At 40.4% G+C, this 20,612-nt stretch overlaps 1 protein-coding gene across 1 annotated transcript in view; it reads right to left on the bottom strand.

Annotated features, from left to right (window-relative positions):
• Window positions 1-1,184: 1,184 nt before the first annotated feature.
• Ahr (aryl hydrocarbon receptor) overlaps window positions 1,185-20,612 on the bottom strand; it is a 39,643-nt gene continuing 20,215 nt past the window's right edge. Inside the window, exons 3-11 of the mRNA XM_051175095.1 lie at window positions 18,937-19,040; window positions 16,176-16,265; window positions 14,896-15,019; window positions 13,838-13,971; window positions 12,066-12,268; window positions 11,267-11,376; window positions 10,172-10,313; window positions 7,443-8,976; window positions 1,185-3,731 (exon numbers count right to left, since the gene is read on the bottom strand). Coding sequence (XP_051031052.1) covers window positions 3,594-3,731; window positions 7,443-8,976; window positions 10,172-10,313; window positions 11,267-11,376; window positions 12,066-12,268; window positions 13,838-13,971; window positions 14,896-15,019; window positions 16,176-16,265; window positions 18,937-19,040 — 2,579 coding nt within the window. The 3' untranslated portion in view covers window positions 1,185-3,593. The remainder of the gene's footprint in view (window positions 3,732-7,442; window positions 8,977-10,171; window positions 10,314-11,266; window positions 11,377-12,065; window positions 12,269-13,837; window positions 13,972-14,895; window positions 15,020-16,175; window positions 16,266-18,936; window positions 19,041-20,612) is intronic.

Below are 20,612 nucleotides of genomic sequence, written 5' to 3'. Positions count from 1 at the left end.
AAAGACCAAAGTGAACCCTGATTTCTATGTCTTTAATATAGTGTTTTATCTAGTATCTTAAAATTATCTTGCAGTGCTTAGATTACCTAATAGTTCATTTTGGTTCATGTTGTTTACAAGTTAAAAATCTTAAAAACACACTTGAACTGTCATTACAAAGAACAAACGGAGTTGATATTAGAATGGCACATTGCATTCTTTCACCTCAATGGACTGTTCTGCAGACATGAGTTTAGTATTGTTTTTTCCTGCTGAGTGTCTTATTCTGGTTGCTATTAATGTTTTGAGGTTTAAAATCACATGACAGAAAATAAAAAATTATGATTTTGGCATTTAAAATAGTAGTGCAAAGGGTTGAAGTGAACCACAGCAACACAGAAACACAGGAGGGAAGAACTCTGGATGTGAGGAGAGAATTTCTGAGCAAGGCCAAGAGAGAACAAATTAAGGGGAAGAAGGACCATGCTTTCCTGATGGAAACTTACCCACAGGGAGATCCACAAAAGTGGTGAGATTAAAAATAGAAAGCATAAGAGCTTATTTTTTAACTTCAAAGAATAATAATAATGAAAAAAAGATGGTCAAGTCTAGGAACCCCTCTTCCTATGTATTACAGGAAAGCAAAGACTAGTGTTGAAGGGATGAAGGTATAGGTTACACTTGGTAATGCTACCGATTTTATTAGGAAAACTGGAAGCAAGGTCATCTGCAAAATATAAGACAAGAATCGTGACCATCACCCAGTTCCTTGGAGTGGTCAGTAGTCTTGGTGAGGCGAGTACAGCTGGAGTTATTCTTAGTTAAGGAAGCCATTAAACTGAATTCAAACCAAGATCAGAAAGGTTACTGTCATGTGTCATTATGTAGTGATATGTGCATGCAAGAAATGTGATGATGATCATTCTGATGTGTACACATGACACCACAGAGTGTACTATCCAAACCTTGGTGGTGTCATCCACTGCATAACTTCGCTGTCATGTGTGGCCACCAAAACAAACACACTAGTGATTGGGAACATCCCTTTTAAACTTGAATTTTCTCAGATCAAATTGTGAATTTAAATGATTTTTACAAAGATTTGGTATTGGTCTTCTTTCAAAGATTACCACCATCAAGCAATCATGTGAGAGTACAAGGCCTTGTTTCCTTTCTACAGACAGAAAGAAGAATTTATGAAACCATTCTTCATACTTGGTGGTTATTTTATTATTGTATATCACTGTTTACATTTTCTTCAACGTTTAAGGATATTATAAATCATACTTTAGTAAACAAAAATCTATGCATGGCGTATGTAAGCAATAACAGTTTGAAGGATAGCAAGAAGCTATGTAAACTTAAATCAATTCATACTCAAACAAGCTAGCTTGTGCGTAGTAACAATTGAAAGGTTAATACAATGGCATATTGGTAAGTGTTAACGTATGTAAGAAACATCTGGATAGCAAGAACGCAAGTCACACAGACACACGGCCTTAGATGTGAATTTCATCTAGAAAGTAACTCCCCAGCCCAGCACTGCTTTAATCATTCCTTTTGTTGGGCATTTAGCAATGCAGACAAATACATATTCAATTTAATGTGATTTTATTATTCTTAGACTTTTAGTTATTTTATATAGGTAAAAATACACAATATTGCTTTTAAAACTTTTAGTTTTATAAGTGTGTAATTAAATGCCACCATGCATGCAATGTCCAAAGTATGTTTTTAACTGAACATTTGTTAACATGTAAAAGAGACTGACAACTTCTAATGGAGATTTACTCCTTAGTGATACCTCATGCTGGAAGCAAACTGTGAAATGTTCTCGACAGTCATTTTTCAATGCTTATTCCTAAAGATTAAGAATTTTGACTGAAAATGCATAGAATTGACAGATCTCTTTACCTGAAGCTGTGCTTACATACTTTAGTTTTCTAAAAGAGAGATAAAAGAGCCTGTATTTCAGTGGTCCTCAACCTTTCTAATGTTGTGACCCTTTAATACAGTTCCTCATGTTGTGGTGATCCCCAACCATAAATTTATTTTGTTGCTATTTCATAACCCTAGTTTTGCTGCTATTATGAATTGTAATATAAATATCTCTGTTTTCTGACGGTCTTTGGTGACCCCTGTGAAAGGGTTGTTTGACCCCCAAATGGGTCAAGGCCTAAAGATTAAGAGCCACTGCATATTTTAATACTACATCTCAGTTTGGGGTTTCATCATATTTTTATACAACATATGAAAAACAGGTTCATGTCCTTCATATATTATATCTAAGTAAATGACAAAAAACAATGACAGACACCAGTATTTTTCTTTTCTTTAAGCCATTTGAGAACCATAAATTTGGCCAAGTGATGAATCTGCCATGTTGGTAGCATACCAACAGTGTATGGAGGTGAACAGATCACATTTACCTTTACCTTAATACCAGCACAAAAGCCTTGATTCATTATCTGATTTCTTAACGAGATACACCGAAAAAAATACACATATGAGGTAAGGATTATTCTTAAATGAAAACTGAAAATATTTTACAGATTGTTTTGTTCATTACATTTATACAACACACCATTCATTTCATTCATTAAAATACCTTGCACCAAACATGGCAACTTCAGTCTTAGCACTCCTCAAATATGAGGAAAACTAATAGCTTCCACTAGTATAAGAAGTGAAACAAAAAGGATCATAGACCTAACATAGCTTTTAAAGACAACGTATACATAATGAAATGAGTGCTTTACTTAATTTAACCAAAGAGCTAGACAAACTCCACTTCCCTTCACTGTAGCTTAGTGAACATGGCTGCCTTGAGCATTTTACATGGTGGCCTTCTGGTGTCATTATGGAGGTTGAGCATTTCACGTGATGGCCAGCATTCTGGTGTCATTATGGAGGTTTCAGTGAAAGCAGACAGTGCCACTCTAAGAATGCCACTTCTCAGAAAACACTGTTAAAATGCAAGTGCTACTGTCTTAATATTTATGCAATAATTAAATAATCTTGGTTACATGTTACTTTCAAAATTTCAACATAAGGCACAGGAGAGCATCAACAGTCCAGAAGCAAGTATATTACATAATAAATAGTTACCTTTCAGTTATCATCTGCCCTTTATCTGAAGAAAGGGGGCAAGTAGTGCAGTAAGAACATGCCTGAATTAATAAAAAATGATCCAGTAACATTTCTGTGCAGAAAGAATATTAATTCAACAAAGATAGAAGAGCACTTTATATAAAATGCACACCCTACTGTGTTACAGGTGGACTGAAAAGAACGTGAGGCACTTATATTAACAGTGCAGAAGGAAAAACACTGAGATTTCTCTTCTGATGCAAGTACCAAAACCATTTATTCTAACATCTGGGACAAAGAGAAGTTACAAACATAGGAATCAATAAGTCTTGTAACGGTATTTGGTACACTATCAGGAATCCTGAAGTTCAAAGAACTTCGCTCTCTTTCTGGCTGAAGTCACTGAGCAGAGAAGTTCAGATAACAGTTTTTAAACTCCTTTTCTCAACACAAAGATTAAAATCTGGTTTGGAAAAAGAGTGCTTATGGCCAGCATGGACAGTTCCTGTATTATGTTCCTTCAGCTACAGGAATCCACTGGGTGTGATATCCGGAAACGACCTCGCTTCTGCTGGATGTTGAAGATGAGCATCGGTCTGCCTGTGACCAACACTGTTTAATTCGGACGAATAGGTCTCATTTAACACTCCCTGATTCTGAAACTGAAAACAAAAACAGCAGAGCAACTTGTTTAGATCCACTAAACAACACCTTAAAAACACATTCTAGACCCTTCCATCTGAATGCTCCTCCACTTGACAGTCCTTAGCTGCCCCTTCACCATTCAAGTCACACAGAGAAATGATCACACATTGGTTTCATTTACAAAACCAGGTTCCCCAGTTAATTCTAGGGGATAGTTTCAAGACAGCACAGAAAATGTCACAACTATTTCATTTCTTTTGTCTTGGGACCTACTTGGAAATTATGTGACATAGGGTGTCAGAGGGATATTCTGGTCTGCCATCACCCCAATCAGGAACTTGGAATCAATGAACCCAGAACCTCTATACTGCATTTCAGACACCAAAGTCTTTTGCTCAGTTCTGGGCTTCAAGTTGTTTCTTGCTGTTCTCATGTTACACCATGAGTATAATTTTAATGAATTTATTTGTAAGACAAGTTGAGTTTTTCTGCAAGGAACCAAATGGAAAATGTTAGCTTGCTGTGTTGGCTGGTCTTATGTAAACTTGATACAAGCCAGACTCGTCAGAGAGGAGGAAACCTCAATTGGGAAAATGATTGGATGGTAGGCTAGCTGGGGTTGAAGAGTCAGGGGTGACTAAAAAGATCAGCATTGCTGAGGTGACATCTTCTGGGAAGTGTCTCCTGGGAGCACAGAGAAGCTGCAGTCCAGAGGTGGCCAAGGTTTCACCTTGTGCTGACAGTCAAACCTGGCAGTGTAAGAGTTGCCCAGGTGGTTCTGGTTTTGAAGGAATGAAGGGGTCATGGGGAGCAGCTGAGAATTGGCACTGAGAGAGGCCAGGAAAGGCCACCAGGGAAGGTCCAGCCTCAGTGGCAGTTAAAGGCCCATGACTAAATGGGGTCATGGAGAGAAGTTCAGGTTTGGCACCCTGAAGAAAGTCCACTAGAGACTATTGGTTAAAGTGCAGCCCAGTTGCAGAAGACCCCAGCATTTTGCAGATGCCAGGACCAGAGGATGACCACCAAGGACACAAGCAGCTATGGAGTTGAGCCTGCTGGATATTAGAAGACAAGCTGTGTGGGCTGCACAGCACAGAACCTGAGAAGTGACCCAAGCCGTTGGGGGAGCCCAGAAGACTGCCAGTGGGTCCCAGACAGTGGACACTGAGTTATCTATACATTTGGAGTTTGGTTTTGCTTTGACTTTATTGTGACTTAGCTCTGCTCCGCCCTCTCGAAGTTAGAGGGTATTCAATTTTATTTGATTTTTATAGGACCCCACAGCCTAAAGACTTTGGATATTTAAAAGACATTGGGCATTTTAAAGAAACTGAACTTCTAATGTGTTCAAATTTGTAAAGATCAGGGAACTTATAAGGTCATTTATATTTTGTATTATAATATTAATGTGCCATCTTGGGGAAAAGTGGGACAGGAAAGGGTCGAACTAAAAATTGATGTTTTGTGTGTCAAGCTGACAAAGGTTTAGCTATGCTGGTTAGTTTCATGTCAGTTTGACTCAGCTAAAGTTATTGGAGAGGAGAGAGCCTCAAATAAGAAAATGCATCCATAAGATCTGGCTGTAGGGCTGGGCGCTGGTGGCACACATCTTTAATCCCAGCACTTGGGAGGCAGAGGCAGAGGCAGGCGGATCTCTGTGAGTTAGAGGCCAGCCTGGCCTACAGAGTGAGTGCCAGGACAGGCTCCAAAGCATAACAGAGAAACCCTGCCTCAAAAAAACAAAAACAAAACAAAACAACAACAAAAAAGATCTGTCTGTAGGCCGAACGAAGCCTGTCAGGCGTTTACTTAATTAGTGATTTTTATGGGGGGGGGGTAGCCCATTTTGGGGGTTCTATCAGAAAGCAGGCTAAGCAAGCTATGGGAAACAAGTGGGTATGAGACACTCCTCCATGACGTCTGCATGAGTTCCTGTCCACACTCTTTTTGATAATGAACTGTAACATGGAACTGGGAGTGAAATAGCCCTTTTCTCATCAAGTTGCTATTGGTCGCGATGTTTCACAACAGCAACAGTGACCATAACTAAGACACTTGCCTTCTTACACCAAAACTAGTCTCATTTTCAGAACTGCTTAAAAAAAAAAAAAGACAGACATGAGAGTTGATACTCTATAGAACCTTCACATTATAGTGCATAGTTGGTAAAATAAAATAAAAATAAGGTAAAAATCATAAAATTGTTCCTGTAGCTGCTTTGAATAAACTCATATATTTTGTAGTGCTAGAGATCCTTGTGAAAGGCTTCACTAGCCTTCTAGAACCAGCTACTGTACCTTAGTGCAGTGATTTACTTCTCAGCTATACTCTTGGCTTTTTGTAATTTTATTTTTTGTCTCACTGCATGCTTTGAACTTACTCTACAGACCTAACGCTTGGCATGAGAAGCAACCCTTCTGAGTTGTTGGGCAGGGTTGGTTTATACCTACAAGTAATATACAGTCTGTGTAGATTATATTTACTTACACACACAAACACACACACACACACACACACACACACACACACACACACACACACACACACACCAACAATTAAAGAAAAGAGGCCATGCATTTGAAAGAGCAAGGGTAGATAGACAGGAAAGGTTGGAGAAAGGAATGGGAAGGGGAAATGGATATATTTTTATTTTAATTTCAAAAAATAAAAACATCACTTTAAAAATAAAATTTGATGTTTTATGGGAATTTTTTCCATATGTATATATGTGTGACACAAGTGTACAGTGTTGAAGGAGGCAGAAGAGGGCACTGGATCCCCTGGAACTGGAATTATGGACAGTTTTGAGCGGCCCACGTGGGTACTTGGAATCAAATACAGGACCTTCAGTAGAGCAAGAAAGTGTTCATTGCTGAGCTATCTTCCCAGGTCCAAAATGTGGTTACTTATGTGGACATTCATTTATCATTTACATTAGGAACATTTGGATTCCTTTCTCTAGTGATTTAAAATCATTAAGTGAATTATTGCTAACTACTGTTATCCTACTGCTATTCTCGTGTGTCCATTAGCCAGCCCCATTCTGCTGCCATTTCCACTGTCTGAGAAATCAGCCTTGGAACTTTCCACACATGGATGTGATCCACAGTTTTGCTCTCAACATTCTATAATGTCCTCCAGATGCAGCACTTTGAGGCAAAGGATAATACTCCATTCTTTTATGGATAAATGATATCAAATGCATGATTAATCAGTTTTCTTTATTATGAATGTTAATTTTGAATGGAATTGAAGGTTATCAGAAAAGAAGATTACATTCTCCACAAAAAAAAAAAAATCCCACACATTCAGATAAAGCATACGTATTAACAGTCTAGTAGAAGAAACAGTCAGAATTGAGATTCAAGCCACACTCAAACTTAATGTTAGTCAAAATATTCTTAGAAGCTAAACTGGTATATTTTCAAGTAAATTAATATTGCCTAACAGAAGTTTATTAGTGTGAGCATGATATACCCTAGAGTGACAAGAGAGAATGGTTATTAAATTATGTCCACATTAACCTGTTTTTAAGAAAATTATTTAAAATAATTTACCCATCCTATTTTAAGTAAATTATAACAAAGTTAGTTATGTGACGATACATACACTAAAAGCAGTTCTGAAGGCACTTGCTGTTTAAAGGGTTCTGACAGTATGTTTAAACATAATAGAAAACATGGAGTGTCTTAAGCCTGATAGGTCTATTCAGCTCTAAAAGCCCTTACCTTGTTTAGAAATGCCTGGGAGCCTGGAACCACAGGGCTGTATTGCATCTGGTCCACAGGGATGTGCTGTGGTCCTGGCTGGCACTGGTACATGGACATGGCCCCAGCATAGTATCCCTGAGGAGTGACTGTGGCTGACTGTGGATTTATCCCATGTCTTTGGTTTTCGGAAACTTGTAAACAAGTGACAAAATCTCCTAAATTAGAAGTACTGGGGAGCAGGGACGGTTCGAAACCCTTCCCAGGCAAGTCCAACTGTGTACATTTGGAATGCTGGGGTAGCACAGACTGATTACAGGGAGCAAAGTTCTGTGTGTAAGGCATGCTGTCCACCTCAGATTTGTAGGGGAGCTCCTCAACAGCCCCCTGTAAGTCTGAGAAGACATTGTAATGCTTTAGTTCCTGCTGAGGACAGCTGAAAGGCACGAGAGGGGTGGGGTTCCAACTTGTAAATGTGCCGTTGACTTCTGCATGCTTCATTTTCTGCCCCAGCTCTTGCTGGGGGAGCTCCATCTGATGACATGGCTGTTGCTGCGGGAGCTCCATCTGATGACATGGCTGTTGCTGTGGGAGCTCCATCTGATGACATGGCTGTTGCTGCGGGAGCTCCATCTGATGACATGGCTGTTGCTGCGGGAGCTCCATCTGATGACATGGCTGTTGCTGCGGGAGCCCCATCTGATGACATAGTTGTTGCTGCTGGAGCCCCATCTGATGACATAGCTGTTGCTGTGGGAGCCCCATCTGATGACACAGCTGTTGCTGGGGTGCCATCTGCTCTAGCTCATGCTGGGGCTCCACTGCCTGAGTTTGGTGCTGTTGTAGCTGCTGCTGCTGCTGCTGTTCTAGGTGCAGGCGTTCCTGTAGCATACAGCTTAGGTGCTGAGTTACAGGCTGTGGCTGGCTGGCCGAATTCAGCAAGGTCGACTTATTTAGAGAATCTTGCACATATGTCAGGATTTCATCTGTTATGTCGATGTCTCCGAAGTCAACCTCGCCAGACAACTCAGACCTGAAGAACTCCTCACTCTGCATGCGTTTGATATCATCGAAATCAATCCCTAGGTTTCTCATGATGCTGTACAAGTCATTATTTTTGTTATCTGGAAAGAGCCCCTGCGGGCCTCCAGAGAGTGCAGGGTTCATGTCCTGAGCATGTCCAATTTGTTCATGTTTCAACACAGAGTCATTTCCTATTGATGCAATGCTGCCTTGCCAACCACTGCCTTCACTCACAGAGTTGGTGAGAAAATGGCTGTCTAGCGGTGCATCACTTGAAGGAGGACAGAGATAGATGGATTGATCCTGTTGGATTATGCAGTTCATAAGGGAGCTGGGGTGGAGAGAATCCTTACTTGGGGTTGACTGTGGAACCCAGTCCTTTGCACTGGTACTGCTTTTGGTACGTACTGGCAAGGGATCCATTATGGAAGGGAAAGGGCTGGAGATCTCATACAAGACAGCCTCTCCAGTAGCAAACATGAATGGCAGTGTCATACTCCGCTTTTGCAAATGCTCTCTTCCTTCTTCATCCCTAACAGGGTGGATAAGAAAGTCTGCAAACGTTAGAGTTTTATCATACATGTTTTAAGTAAGATATTTTTAAAAGAAGGAAAAAAAATAAGTAAAATGTACTAGAGCTGAGCGTGATTGCACAGAACATGGATTTTATTTTTAGGCAAATTATTCCCATGACTACTGTTATGCAAACATAGCTTAAACTATACAGGGAAAATATATAAATACTGAAAAATTATAAATAAAATAATAACTAGGAGACACAAATGGACTAGAAAACAAATAGACAATAACAAAATCAATAAATGACATGTACGAGCCTGGAAGAGCCCAACGAAGGCAGGGGTCTGCTGCTGGACCACAATGGATTTGTGACGCACACACCCATGTACTCTTATGGGTAATATAAACATTCACTATGGCCATGGGTTGATGATTTAGTTCTGTACAGATGTTCATTCTACCCCTAAAGAGCTATGTTTTCAAAAACCCCTCCAGTTTTTGTTGTATTGTTGGGAATTTACAATGAATTCTAAAGTGCATCTGGAAACATAAAGGGTAAAGAAAAGCCAAAACAACAAAATACATACAAAAACAAAATAAAGACATGAAATCAAAACTAATAAAGATGGTACAAGACAGAGACAAACAAAGGGACTGGACCAGCAACTATAGAAACAGGCTAACAGAACACTCTAGTGCAGTGGGGTAAGATGGTTCTTCAAGGGTTTGTCTCTTTAGTAAATTCTATTGATCAATTTGATATTCAAAATGGAGGAAATTGGTCAGGATTCCTACTGCCAGCTATACCAGAGAAGCAATTCTCATGGTGACAGAAGCCCATGCATGGAAATATTTCACAAAAGACACCTTTCTCGAATACATGAGAAACTTCCAAATCACTGGGCACATACCATAGCATTTTCAGGTTTTATTTAATTTTCAAGATCCCATAGGCTTTTCATCTCCCCTTAAGTTGGAGGATGAGTAGAAATTTTTTTTTTTTTTATCTTTATCCAATTAGCTGCTCAATGACACGTCACATGTCTTTTTTCAGCATGTCTCACCTCTGCCCAGTTCTTTCTAGATATAAACTCTTATATTTTAATTTTTTAGTTATAGGTTCAATTGCCTTAAGACTGTTTTTAGCTTTTCATGGAAGGAGATTTATGAAAACACAAAACCAGGGCAGGTTCCTCCTGTAAGCTTACGTTAGTGGCCTCTGAGTCGCGATGATGTAATCTGGTCTTCCATTTCTATAAATCAAGCGTGCATTGGACTGGACCCACCTCCATCGACTGTGTTTTGCCAGAAGCCTAAAAACTGTCATGCCACTTTCTCCAGTCTTGATCACTAAAAACAAACATTTAAAACAAGGTTAAACACTATATCAATATGGTAAGGAAAATTCCTGCAACAAAACCCCTCCATATGCCTAAAGAGATGGCTCACTGGTTAAGGGCACTTGCTGCTCTTGTAGAGGACTTGAGTTTGTTCCCCAGGAGCCACATCGGTGGCTCACATCTCCTATAACTCAGTCCCAGGGGATCTAAATCCACCTGCACCCATGTGCCCATATGCCCCCATGAAAACACACATGTACAATTAAGATGTAAAACAAAACTTTAAGAAAGCCATTCTGACATATTTCACTAACCAGCAATTCTGACAATTATCTTGAAAAGTTTTAAACACAGCAAACATAGTGAAAGGCAAGGAAACATTTTTTTTCAGAGTTGGTGCATTCCCGTTTTAGATGGAGCTGAGCGTGTAAAATGTAAAGAGTAGTATCAAGAGGGGGCCAGACAGCTTTGGTGACACGTGAGAAAAGATTAAAACTTTTCGTACTGAATGAGCAATATGTTTAGTATTTCCTGAGATGCCACTAAAGGTCCTCTGAACAAAACTTCACTGGCCAAAATGTTATTTTCAAAATCATTATACCACTATGTTACTGCATGCAGCTGTAGAAGTTTTAGAAAATAAAACGTAAGGACGGTTAACCAAAATGACAGGACGCCCCACAAGATTAACCCAAATGTTCCATGAGGACATTATCATATATAACAATTTGAAATTCGTATCATGGAGCTGGGCAGATGCCTCGGTGGGTAAAGGGTGTTTGCCACCAAGCTTGACAATTTGAGGCTGGTCCTAGGGATCCACAAAGTGGAAGGGAACTGCCTCCACAAGTTGTCCCTGACCACCTCATGCACACACACACAGGAATCAGTCCACGTTTTAGCCACAGGCAGGGGCAGGCAGGCAGGCAGGCAGGCAAGCAGGCCATCAGAACTCTAACTCACTGCGGATGTGGGAATCTGCGCAGTACAGCATGTCAGCGGCATGGATAAACTGGTATCCTGAGCCTCGGGTGCAGAGCTCGACTTCCGTGTAGCCCAGAACAAGTTGCCCTCTGTTTATAAACAGCATCACATTGTCAGAGAATCATGGTACCTTCACTGAGTAGACATTATTTCTACCAACACTGTAGCTACCATTAATGCTTTCACATTAGCACATAGAGAACAACCCTTTTAATTTTGATTTTTGTTTTTTTACTTTTGGCTATGAGGCTATGAATTTTCAGTTTTACCCTATTTTCTTCATTTGAATAAGGCCGTTAAATTTAGGATGTTAAAAAGAATGAATCTGACAGAGTTAACTATAAAAGCAAAACACATTCTAAAACTAAAAGCATGGAGTGCTCACACTTGAGTTCAGAGACAGAGTCTAAGGCACTTCACTGCAATCTCCCAATGAAGGAGAAAAAATTAAAATGCTTTGACATAAATTTCTGTTAGTTAACTAAGTGACTTTAGTTATTTAATTTCTAAAGATAAAAATTAAGTATCACTTTCACAAAATGTAAAATAAACCAATGTTCTAAGAATACTCTTACAAGTATGGTAAGTAATGTATAATAATAAGATTATTTGTCAGATTGATGGAATTACCTTATTTTAGTAGACTATACTGAAAAAAATGAGTAATTGCTAACATAGTAGAATTTTAGAACCTAAGCCAAACGTCTCACCAAACAACAAAAATTTGCTAAAATAAAACACACATATAATGAAATAAGAGTGAAAAAGTTTCCCTTACTTGGCATCACAACCAATAGGTGTGAAGTCTAGTTTGTGTTTGGTCCTGAAGATGAGGTTTTTGGTTCGGATTTCCAGTATGGATGGTGGCTGAAGTGGGGTCGCTATTGCAAACAAAGCCAGTTGTGGAGGCAGTAGTGTTCCATCCTTCCCTTTCTTGTTCTGTCCATGGAGATACTTTAGCCTCCCTTGGAAATTCATTGCCTTTAAAAGTCATTAAAATTAACAGTGTGAGGTGTGATAATTTCATTTTCAAAGTTTCCATCATGGCACTAGTGGGGTTCTTGGTATTGGAGGGCAGTTACCAAGGCTCAGAACTGCTACCATTTCTCACTCCTCTCTCCACAGAAATCCCATTAAAACTCCAAAGGTAGAGTGAGGAAGTAGGGCCTGCCAAGAGGAGCACCCATGCCCCTGGCATCAAGACAGGAGAGCCCTACACTTTTTGTGCCAGACCATATTTACCTGACCATATTTACCTTCCACAGCTCTTTGCATATCAGTCACTCAATACAGATCTTAAAGGAAAGAGTGGTGGTAAAGACACATTGTACATATTAATTTTCAAACATGCATGATCTTTATGCCATAGCTTGCCATAATCTTTCCTGAGAAAAATGCAATTTTATTAAAACAGTAAGAGGCTCCTTATAAAGCTGTATAAGGAAAGTAGAGATCAAAGATAAAGAATGATTTTAGAAGACAGTGGCAAAAGAGAATTTAAGATGGCTGTGATAAACTTAGTTGATCTAGGAGCCTGTAGGACTCTCTGACATGTCTGATACAGCACAACGAGAAGAAACCCTTTGCACATAGAAATCACATCCTCACAGTAATCACTGGTATCACTCCTCTAACAGTGATACTAGGAGAGATACCTCAGCAAACAGCTCTAACACCAGGTCAGAAAAACAATACAGTAACAAAATGCACTGATTTGTGAGGCTTAACTTAAGATGTAACAGTGCTTGCCTGTGGCTGGAAGATTGTGCTTAGTGTCAGTTAGTGTCTGCACCTTGCCAGGTGGCTCCCAGGATTACCTTTTGCAGCAGCAGTCCTATCCAACAGTAACTCCAGAGCCACAAATAGAAGCATTTTATCTGCATTTATCCCAAACACAGATGCATCCATGCTTTTCCTGTGTGCATGGCACACAACCCATGAATGGTAGCATCCTACTCAAGAATGGTTAGCTAATTCTTAGATTTAAAAATTCTTTCAAAACACTTCAAGTACAGGCTTGATGCTATGCCACTCAATTTCTACAGCTTCATCTGAAATGGACTATGGAAGACCTTCAGAACCTGAGACACTGGTGGTGTGTGTGTGTGTGTGTGTGTGTGTGTGCGCGCGCGCGTGCATGTGTAGTGTATGTGTGAGTATGTGAGTATGCATATGTGGTGTGTGTGTGTGTGCATATGTGTATGTTTGTGTGTGTGATGTGTGTATGTGCATGTATGGTGTATGTATGATGTGTTTGTACATGTGTGTGTACCTGTGTGTGTGTGTGTGTACAGGTATGTGTGGATGAGTATATATGTGTTTGGGTATAATCTTCAGGAGTCTCTAGTTTCCTTATTTCATAAATACATATCACCACACCAGGCTTTTTACATGTGTTCTTGGGTTCCAAACCATGTCCCCATTCTTACAGCACAAACATTGTACCAACTGAGCCTTTTTACTGGCCCTGGAATGTTAATTTTTCAAGGCTGCTTTCTTTTATCATACTAAGTCATTTCATGAGTGATATTTTCAGACTTTGCACCTCACCAGAAAACCAGAGGAATTATCCAGCAGACACCTGAGCCGGCATATGAAGCACCTCTCCAGGAAAGCATTGCTGTCTTGAGGAAGCTGGTCTGGGTTGAAGTAGACTGCTGGTGGCTGTGGGAGGCCATGAGTTTCTATAGAAACAAAACACAGCAGTTGACCTTACATTTGCCCTGAAACTCAGGGTCTGAATAGTTAAACCTGTGACATATTTTAAACTAGAGTGTATGTGTTCATAATTTAAATACCATTTCAAAAATCATTCAGAAGCCCAAACTTACTAACACATCTATCCTGTAGAACTCGACACATTTTTGTATTTGTATTTCTGAGCCACTCCTGTTAACTATGTCTATATTTCTAAGTGTTTCTTTTTTCTTACCAGCTTCATAGACATCTCAAAACAATGCTTACACCAGGTAAACTCTCTTATTCTTGCCTTTGCTAGTTTATGATTTTTTTACGGGCACATTTTGATAAGAAGGATTTGCATTATTCCTTTGCAAGCCTGTATATTCCTTCCATCCTTCGCAGTGGTACCACACTTAGTTTTATATATCATTGCAATGCTTTGGGCCTGGGTCAGAGCCCAACTGGTAAAATGCTCACCATGCAAGCATGACATTGAGTTTGATCCCTATAACCCATGTAAAATCAAGCATGGAGGCGCATGCTTGTAATCCCAGTGCTGGGGAGGTGCAGAGAGTAGGATCCCTGTGACTTCCAATAGTTCAGCCTTCTTGGTGATCTCCAGACCAATGGAAAAAAATCTTATTTAAAACAATAAGATGGATGGTATGCAAAGAATGGCCCCCAAGGTTGCTGACCTTTGGCCTCTACACACATACCCACAAGTGGGCAGATACATGACTGTCATCTGCTAAATTCCCTTCGCTCATGATCTTCTTGCAATCGGGCTCTAATCTGTGGCTACAGACTCACACCACCGGATGCATGTTCCCTGTCTTCAGCATAGAGCTCCGTGCCCTACGACTCCTCAGCCTCCTCTCACAGACATTCAGAAAGCATCTCCATGGCCTTTTGGTAAATTTTCTTACCATCCACTCCTTGTGCAGAGTCTGTACACTGTGCAGGGTTTAGAGCCCAGTGAAGCTGGCGCTGGAACTCAGCTCTGTCTTCGGTATGGATAAGCTCATAGACACTCTGATGGATGACATCAGACTATAGAACAGGAGTGTGAGGAGATAAAGTAGTGATTACAAAATGATAAAGCAGTTTCCAGACATGGCCACATCGGTGGGCACCTGCTAGCGATGATGCACTGAGTGTAACGATAGCTTGCAGAGCTACCAGGTTGTTCACAGTAGGGAAAACTGTAGGCCAACCTTGTAAATGATTCAAAACTTGTCTACCATCACTTCCCAGCATGAGTACTCTGGCTCACAAGGCATCTCCATGTTTCTCAAGTGTACCACATGAAGATGTGCTTAAACAGATTGTGGCATGTAGACCAGCAGCCTGGGAGATTCACAAACATGCAAAAGCATGGGCCACAACACTATGACCCACTGAAATGGAATATCTGGGAATGGAGCCCAAAGACCTCACCAAGAGCTTCAGGTGCCGCTTATGACAAGACAATGTGAGAGCCAGATACACAAGAGCAGCAAACACTCAAGTGTATTTCTGGCCTGTTCTCAGATCATATCAGATGTTCCCCCAACACACCAGCGTTCTGTAATTACTTTTCTATTGCTGACCACCACACACACCATCCATTCAAGACTGCTTACATAGAACAAACACTTCACCTCCTCCAAGGATCTCTTGTCTACTGCTAACAGCATTCTACCTGACCCTACTCTCCCTCCTCAACATCTGTGAACTCTTCATGCTTTAGCCCAGTCTCTATAAATTTCTTTAAGGTAATGCTCATAATGCTCATAAACCACAGTATTTTAAATGTGCCTTTCTATAGCATCACAGTAATTTCATAACTGTTTTAGTCAGTAGCCCATGACACCTAATGGCAAATGTTCTGTCTGCTTCCAAACCTGACATGCCTTAAAGGTTCTTTCCCTGGCCGTCTTCTGCCAGGCTAATTATTGAACCCAGTATAGTAGGTACTATATAGCACACAGCTACATTGAACAAAAACAATAACTATGAAACAAAACATCAGTGCTATACATTATCAATACTGAAAAAATATCCAACAGACTAAAATATATTTGCAATTCTTATAACACACATTTTAGTCAAGACTTTCCATGTACAAATGGCCAACTTTGATTCTTAATTATAAAATAGACAAAACAGCAGAAAGTTCATTTTCTAAAAATAATCATTTTAAATGATGTAAGAGAAATATATTTACTTGCTGAAAGCCCAGGTAATCTTGGATAGTAGAGGAAGCATAGAAGACTAAGGCATCTGCTGTGACAACCAGTACAAAGCCGTTCAGTGCCTGCAGACAAGAAGGTATAAAACTGTCAATCAGAAATAGCAACTGTCACATAAAAGCTGTCTCTATCTACAAACACCCTCTCCTTATACTCCCCAAACACAGGTATACAGCATGTGGTTTAGGGCAAACCTATCCATGCCTCTTACTTGGCTGAGGGGAAACTTAAGAGCTAAATTTAAAGTTCAACCAGGCACGTGAATAGGATACCAGGTTTACTGTTTTCCATACACTCCAGATTTGTTCTTTTAAATATACTGCATCTATTTTTTTTTTTTGATAAAATAAACTGCACAGAAAACACTCACTATAATTACATGCCTTCCTTCAGGGAAAACAGCAGGAAAAACTAATTATTGGACCTTTAAATGGAGAAAACTAGATAGAAGATGGCTTCCAGCCAAAATGCCTCAGGCACTGACTAAAATTTACATGCTTTCAAAGAATTATAAAGTTATTAAAACTTTTATTGGAATGCACAATGCATACAAAATGTAACATTCAAAAATTAGATATAATTCTCAGCTATAAAACACATACATTTAATAACATTTAATCTAATTGTGAATCTTTCCATGTTTATATGTATTATCTTTTTTATTACATATTTTTATTTAAATTACAAACAATCTTATTTTACATATCAATCCCAGTTCCCTCTCCCTCCCATTCTCCCATGCCCCCCCACCGATCCCTCATACCACCCCAGGTCTACTCCCCAGGAAGGGGGAGGCCTTCCATGTGGGATCATCAAAGTCTGTCATATCATTTGGGGCAGGGCCTAGGCCCTCCCTGTGTATCTAGGCTGAGAGTATCCCTCCATGGGGAATGGACTCTGAAAGTCCATGTGTGCACTAGGGATAAATACTGGTTCCACGGCCAGTGACCCTATAGACTATCCAACCCCCCCCCCAGCTGATGCCCACATTCAGGGGGCCTAGTTCAGTCTTTTGTTGGTTCTTCAGCTGTCAGACTGGGGTCCGTTAGCTCCCACTTGCTCAGGTCAGCTGTTTCTGTGGGTTTCCCCAGTATGGTCTTGACTCCTTTACTCATCACTCCTCCCTCTATACAACTGGATTCCAGGAGTTGGGCTCAGTGATTGACTGTGAATCTCTGCTTCTGCTTCCATCAGCTCTAGTATGGCTAAATGCATTATCTTAGATACCCTTCTAATTTCTATTAGTTCTAGCTACATTGTACCCCTTTCCTCCCTCCTGCCCGTACCACTATTATGATTATTCTATGTTTTTCCCTTTTAGTTTGCAAGTCCTTCTTTTTCTACTTTGCTTAGGTTTTCTTCAAGGTCATTGTAAATTAGAGGTTTATCTTCCTCTTGTATAACAAAAAAGTATGTGCTCAGTTCAACAATCCATGGTCAGAAACTTCATTCAAAAAGTTCTTATTATTTTCTACTTAATTTCAGTCCAAAGTCTCTCCTGAGCCTCAATGCAATCTCTTTTTATTCTCCCCCCCCAAGGAAATCTCTTAATTGTAACCCCTATAAAACTAGAAAGCAAATTATATACTTCCAAAACCAAAAGGGAGGAACAGGGGCACTGTGAGGAATTACTGGACTCAAGCTAGACTGGAACCCAGCAGGGCAGACGCCAAATCCTGTAGCTCCATGTACAGACTGGGAGTGGAATTTGTCAACTGAATGGGAAATGTTCCCCCTTAGTCTTGAGCAATTGGAGACTTAGTCCCAATTTGGTGGGACTGTTTTGGGTAGGACCTTGCTGGAGAAAGTGAATTGCTGGGTACAAGCTCTGAGGTTATAGTCTTACCCTATTTCCAGTTGTCTTTCTCTTTGCACCGTGAGCTAAGCTTGCTGCTCCTGCTGTCATGCCTGATGTTTACTGTTATTTTTCCTCACCATGATAAATTCTAACTCTCTGGTTCTGGAAGCCCAAGTTAACCCTTCCTTCTGTAAGTCACTTTTAGTCATGGTGTCTCATTCCAGCAACAGAAAAGGAACCTGACACAGCTCTGATCCAGCAATAAGTTAGCAAAACATACACCAGGCTGGCTCAGTTCACTAGCTGTGGCTGAGAGCAATAGGGGGAACCTACACCAGGCTGGCTCAGTCATTGGCTGGGACAGAGAATCATTGGGAATGTTGCCAGCGCTATCACAGCACACTTTTTACTTCCACAAAATCACTGAGCATCTGCTCACACTGTGAGAACCGAGCAGTGTCCACTCTAAGATGCAATTCTCGTTTTTAAAACTGTGTCCACAGTAAACCTATTAGAGATTCCCAAGTTCTAAAACACAAAACAAGAGCCCATAAGTGTTGTGGGAAACCTGTAACACATAAGTCACACATCACTGCTGAAGTGAAATAGAAGTTCTAATATTATAGATTAAAAACAAATGTGTTTGTATATTGGAAATGTGCTTTAATTCTCTATGGTAGCAACATTCTTGAAAGTGTACCAGATACATCGAGAGAAGCAACGGGGAGGATGACTAGACCTGATGGATCCACCTCCCACAGTCCCAGGATGATCCGCCCTGATTAACCACTTCTCATAATCCCAGCTGCCAGGCACTGCGGCAGTTCACATGAAATTGGTGTGGTGAGTCTACAACGACTCAGAGGAACTAGATCAATGAGCCTCCCACCTAGGATGTATGACCATCCAACTGGAAGGCACTGTGTTACCAGAGTTACCTGTAATAAGAGCTCTCCTTCTTGCAAGTCCAGTCCATCTCTGAGCTGTGCTCTACACTGATCCTGGCCTCCATTCCTGTCAGCAGGGGAGGATTTTAATGCAACTACAAGAAGGAAAAGAGGAAGAAGTGATGACACAAAGGGTACATATTTAAACAAGCAATATAAAAAGGACTATAATAAAAACCATCCAAGAGATGATCTGAAACCCTCTGTCTAGTGCAACACAACTTAGTGGAATCACTATGGCTGCCACTGACTTCCTCATTACTTCATGCCCTATCAAACCTCATTTGAAAACACATGGCACATGTGTCTGACCAAGTCAGATGCAAATCTTAGCTCTGCCATTTATTAAACATACCAGCTCGTGAACCAGTGTTAACTAATGTGGGAAAAGGCAGTTTTAAACAGTGCATCGCGCAAGGCTGTGGTGAGGAACAATGGGGATGCACATGGAGTTCCTGACAGAGCAGACCAACACATCGATAAACAGTCACTCTATTCAGGGTGTTTACAAGAGTTTAAGGGTTGCCTTATTAGAAAGAATATCTCCTAAATGCCTAGCCATTCTTGTCTTCCCTCATCTCTTTCTAACCTGCAATATTTAAATACTGACCACAGCCTGGCCTCTGTGAGTCTTCATTACCCCTTTCTGTTATTAAGCATTCTGTAGGATTATGTGGTATACCTGTACTATGCTTTATGTTATAATATGAAAAAAGTGTTTCCTTTTACTAGAAATGTGCTAGAGTAATGTCACTCTTCATTTGTATAGGTATCCCCATAATAGCCATGACTTCTAGTGTTGGGGCCCACAGAGATGGCTCTGCTTCATCTTGACTTATGATCAGATAGTTCAAAACTGTCCTTACTCTTCCAAGCTGTCTTAGTGAGTAGAGCACAAATGAACTATTCAGGGAAAGCCATCTTGGTGAGCAAAGCATATATGAACCATTCTCATGTTCATAGGGAAAGCCGTCTTGGTGGGCAAAGCGCACATGAACCGCTCTCACGCTTGCACTTTCTGGTAAATCATCAGTGCATGTGCCACTCTGGGATCTTATGCCAAGCTCCCACCTGCCTTTGCAGACGTGGAGCTATATCTCTGGGACAGTAGAGGCCACCACTTGGCCTCTGTGTATAAAAATTGCAAAGGGCCAGAGAACAGACTTCCTCAGGCCAAAATATAGTGTAAGGTGAACTGATTTAGCTTTTAATCAGGACTAAACGGAAATGCAGAACAGGCAATGGCCTTTTCTTCCTTTCTGGTCTGTGTATCAGCCGTTGTTGCTGCACCCTCTGATGGGAAACTTTGCTCACAATGTCAAAGTTAAATAAGGACTCTGCTCCTTTGCCATGGGCTTCCACAGAAAGAACAATTTAGGAGTTTTACCAAGTCAGACCCGTGATGAAAAGATGTGAACAAAGACAAACCAAGTCCCTCATTCTCACGAAAAAGCAGCAGCAGCCTAAAACAGGACAGATATGGTGTCAAACAAGAAGAGCTCAATTATCATCTGGGATCTCTTCACATGAACTTTGTAATCAGCAGAACTTATGTCAGTACTAATGACAGTCACCGACAGGAGAAAAACAACAGCTCAGTGTTTACATACATTCTGTATCACTGGTGAATGAGGAACCAAAGGGTTTGCCTCAGTACCTACCACTTG

The sequence above is a fragment of the Phodopus roborovskii genome, unplaced genomic scaffold, assembly GCF_943737965.1.
Source record: "Phodopus roborovskii unplaced genomic scaffold, PHOROB, whole genome shotgun sequence".
Lineage (NCBI taxonomy): Eukaryota > Metazoa > Chordata > Mammalia > Rodentia > Cricetidae > Phodopus > Phodopus roborovskii.
This window is presented reverse-complemented; position numbering and strand designations above follow the sequence as displayed.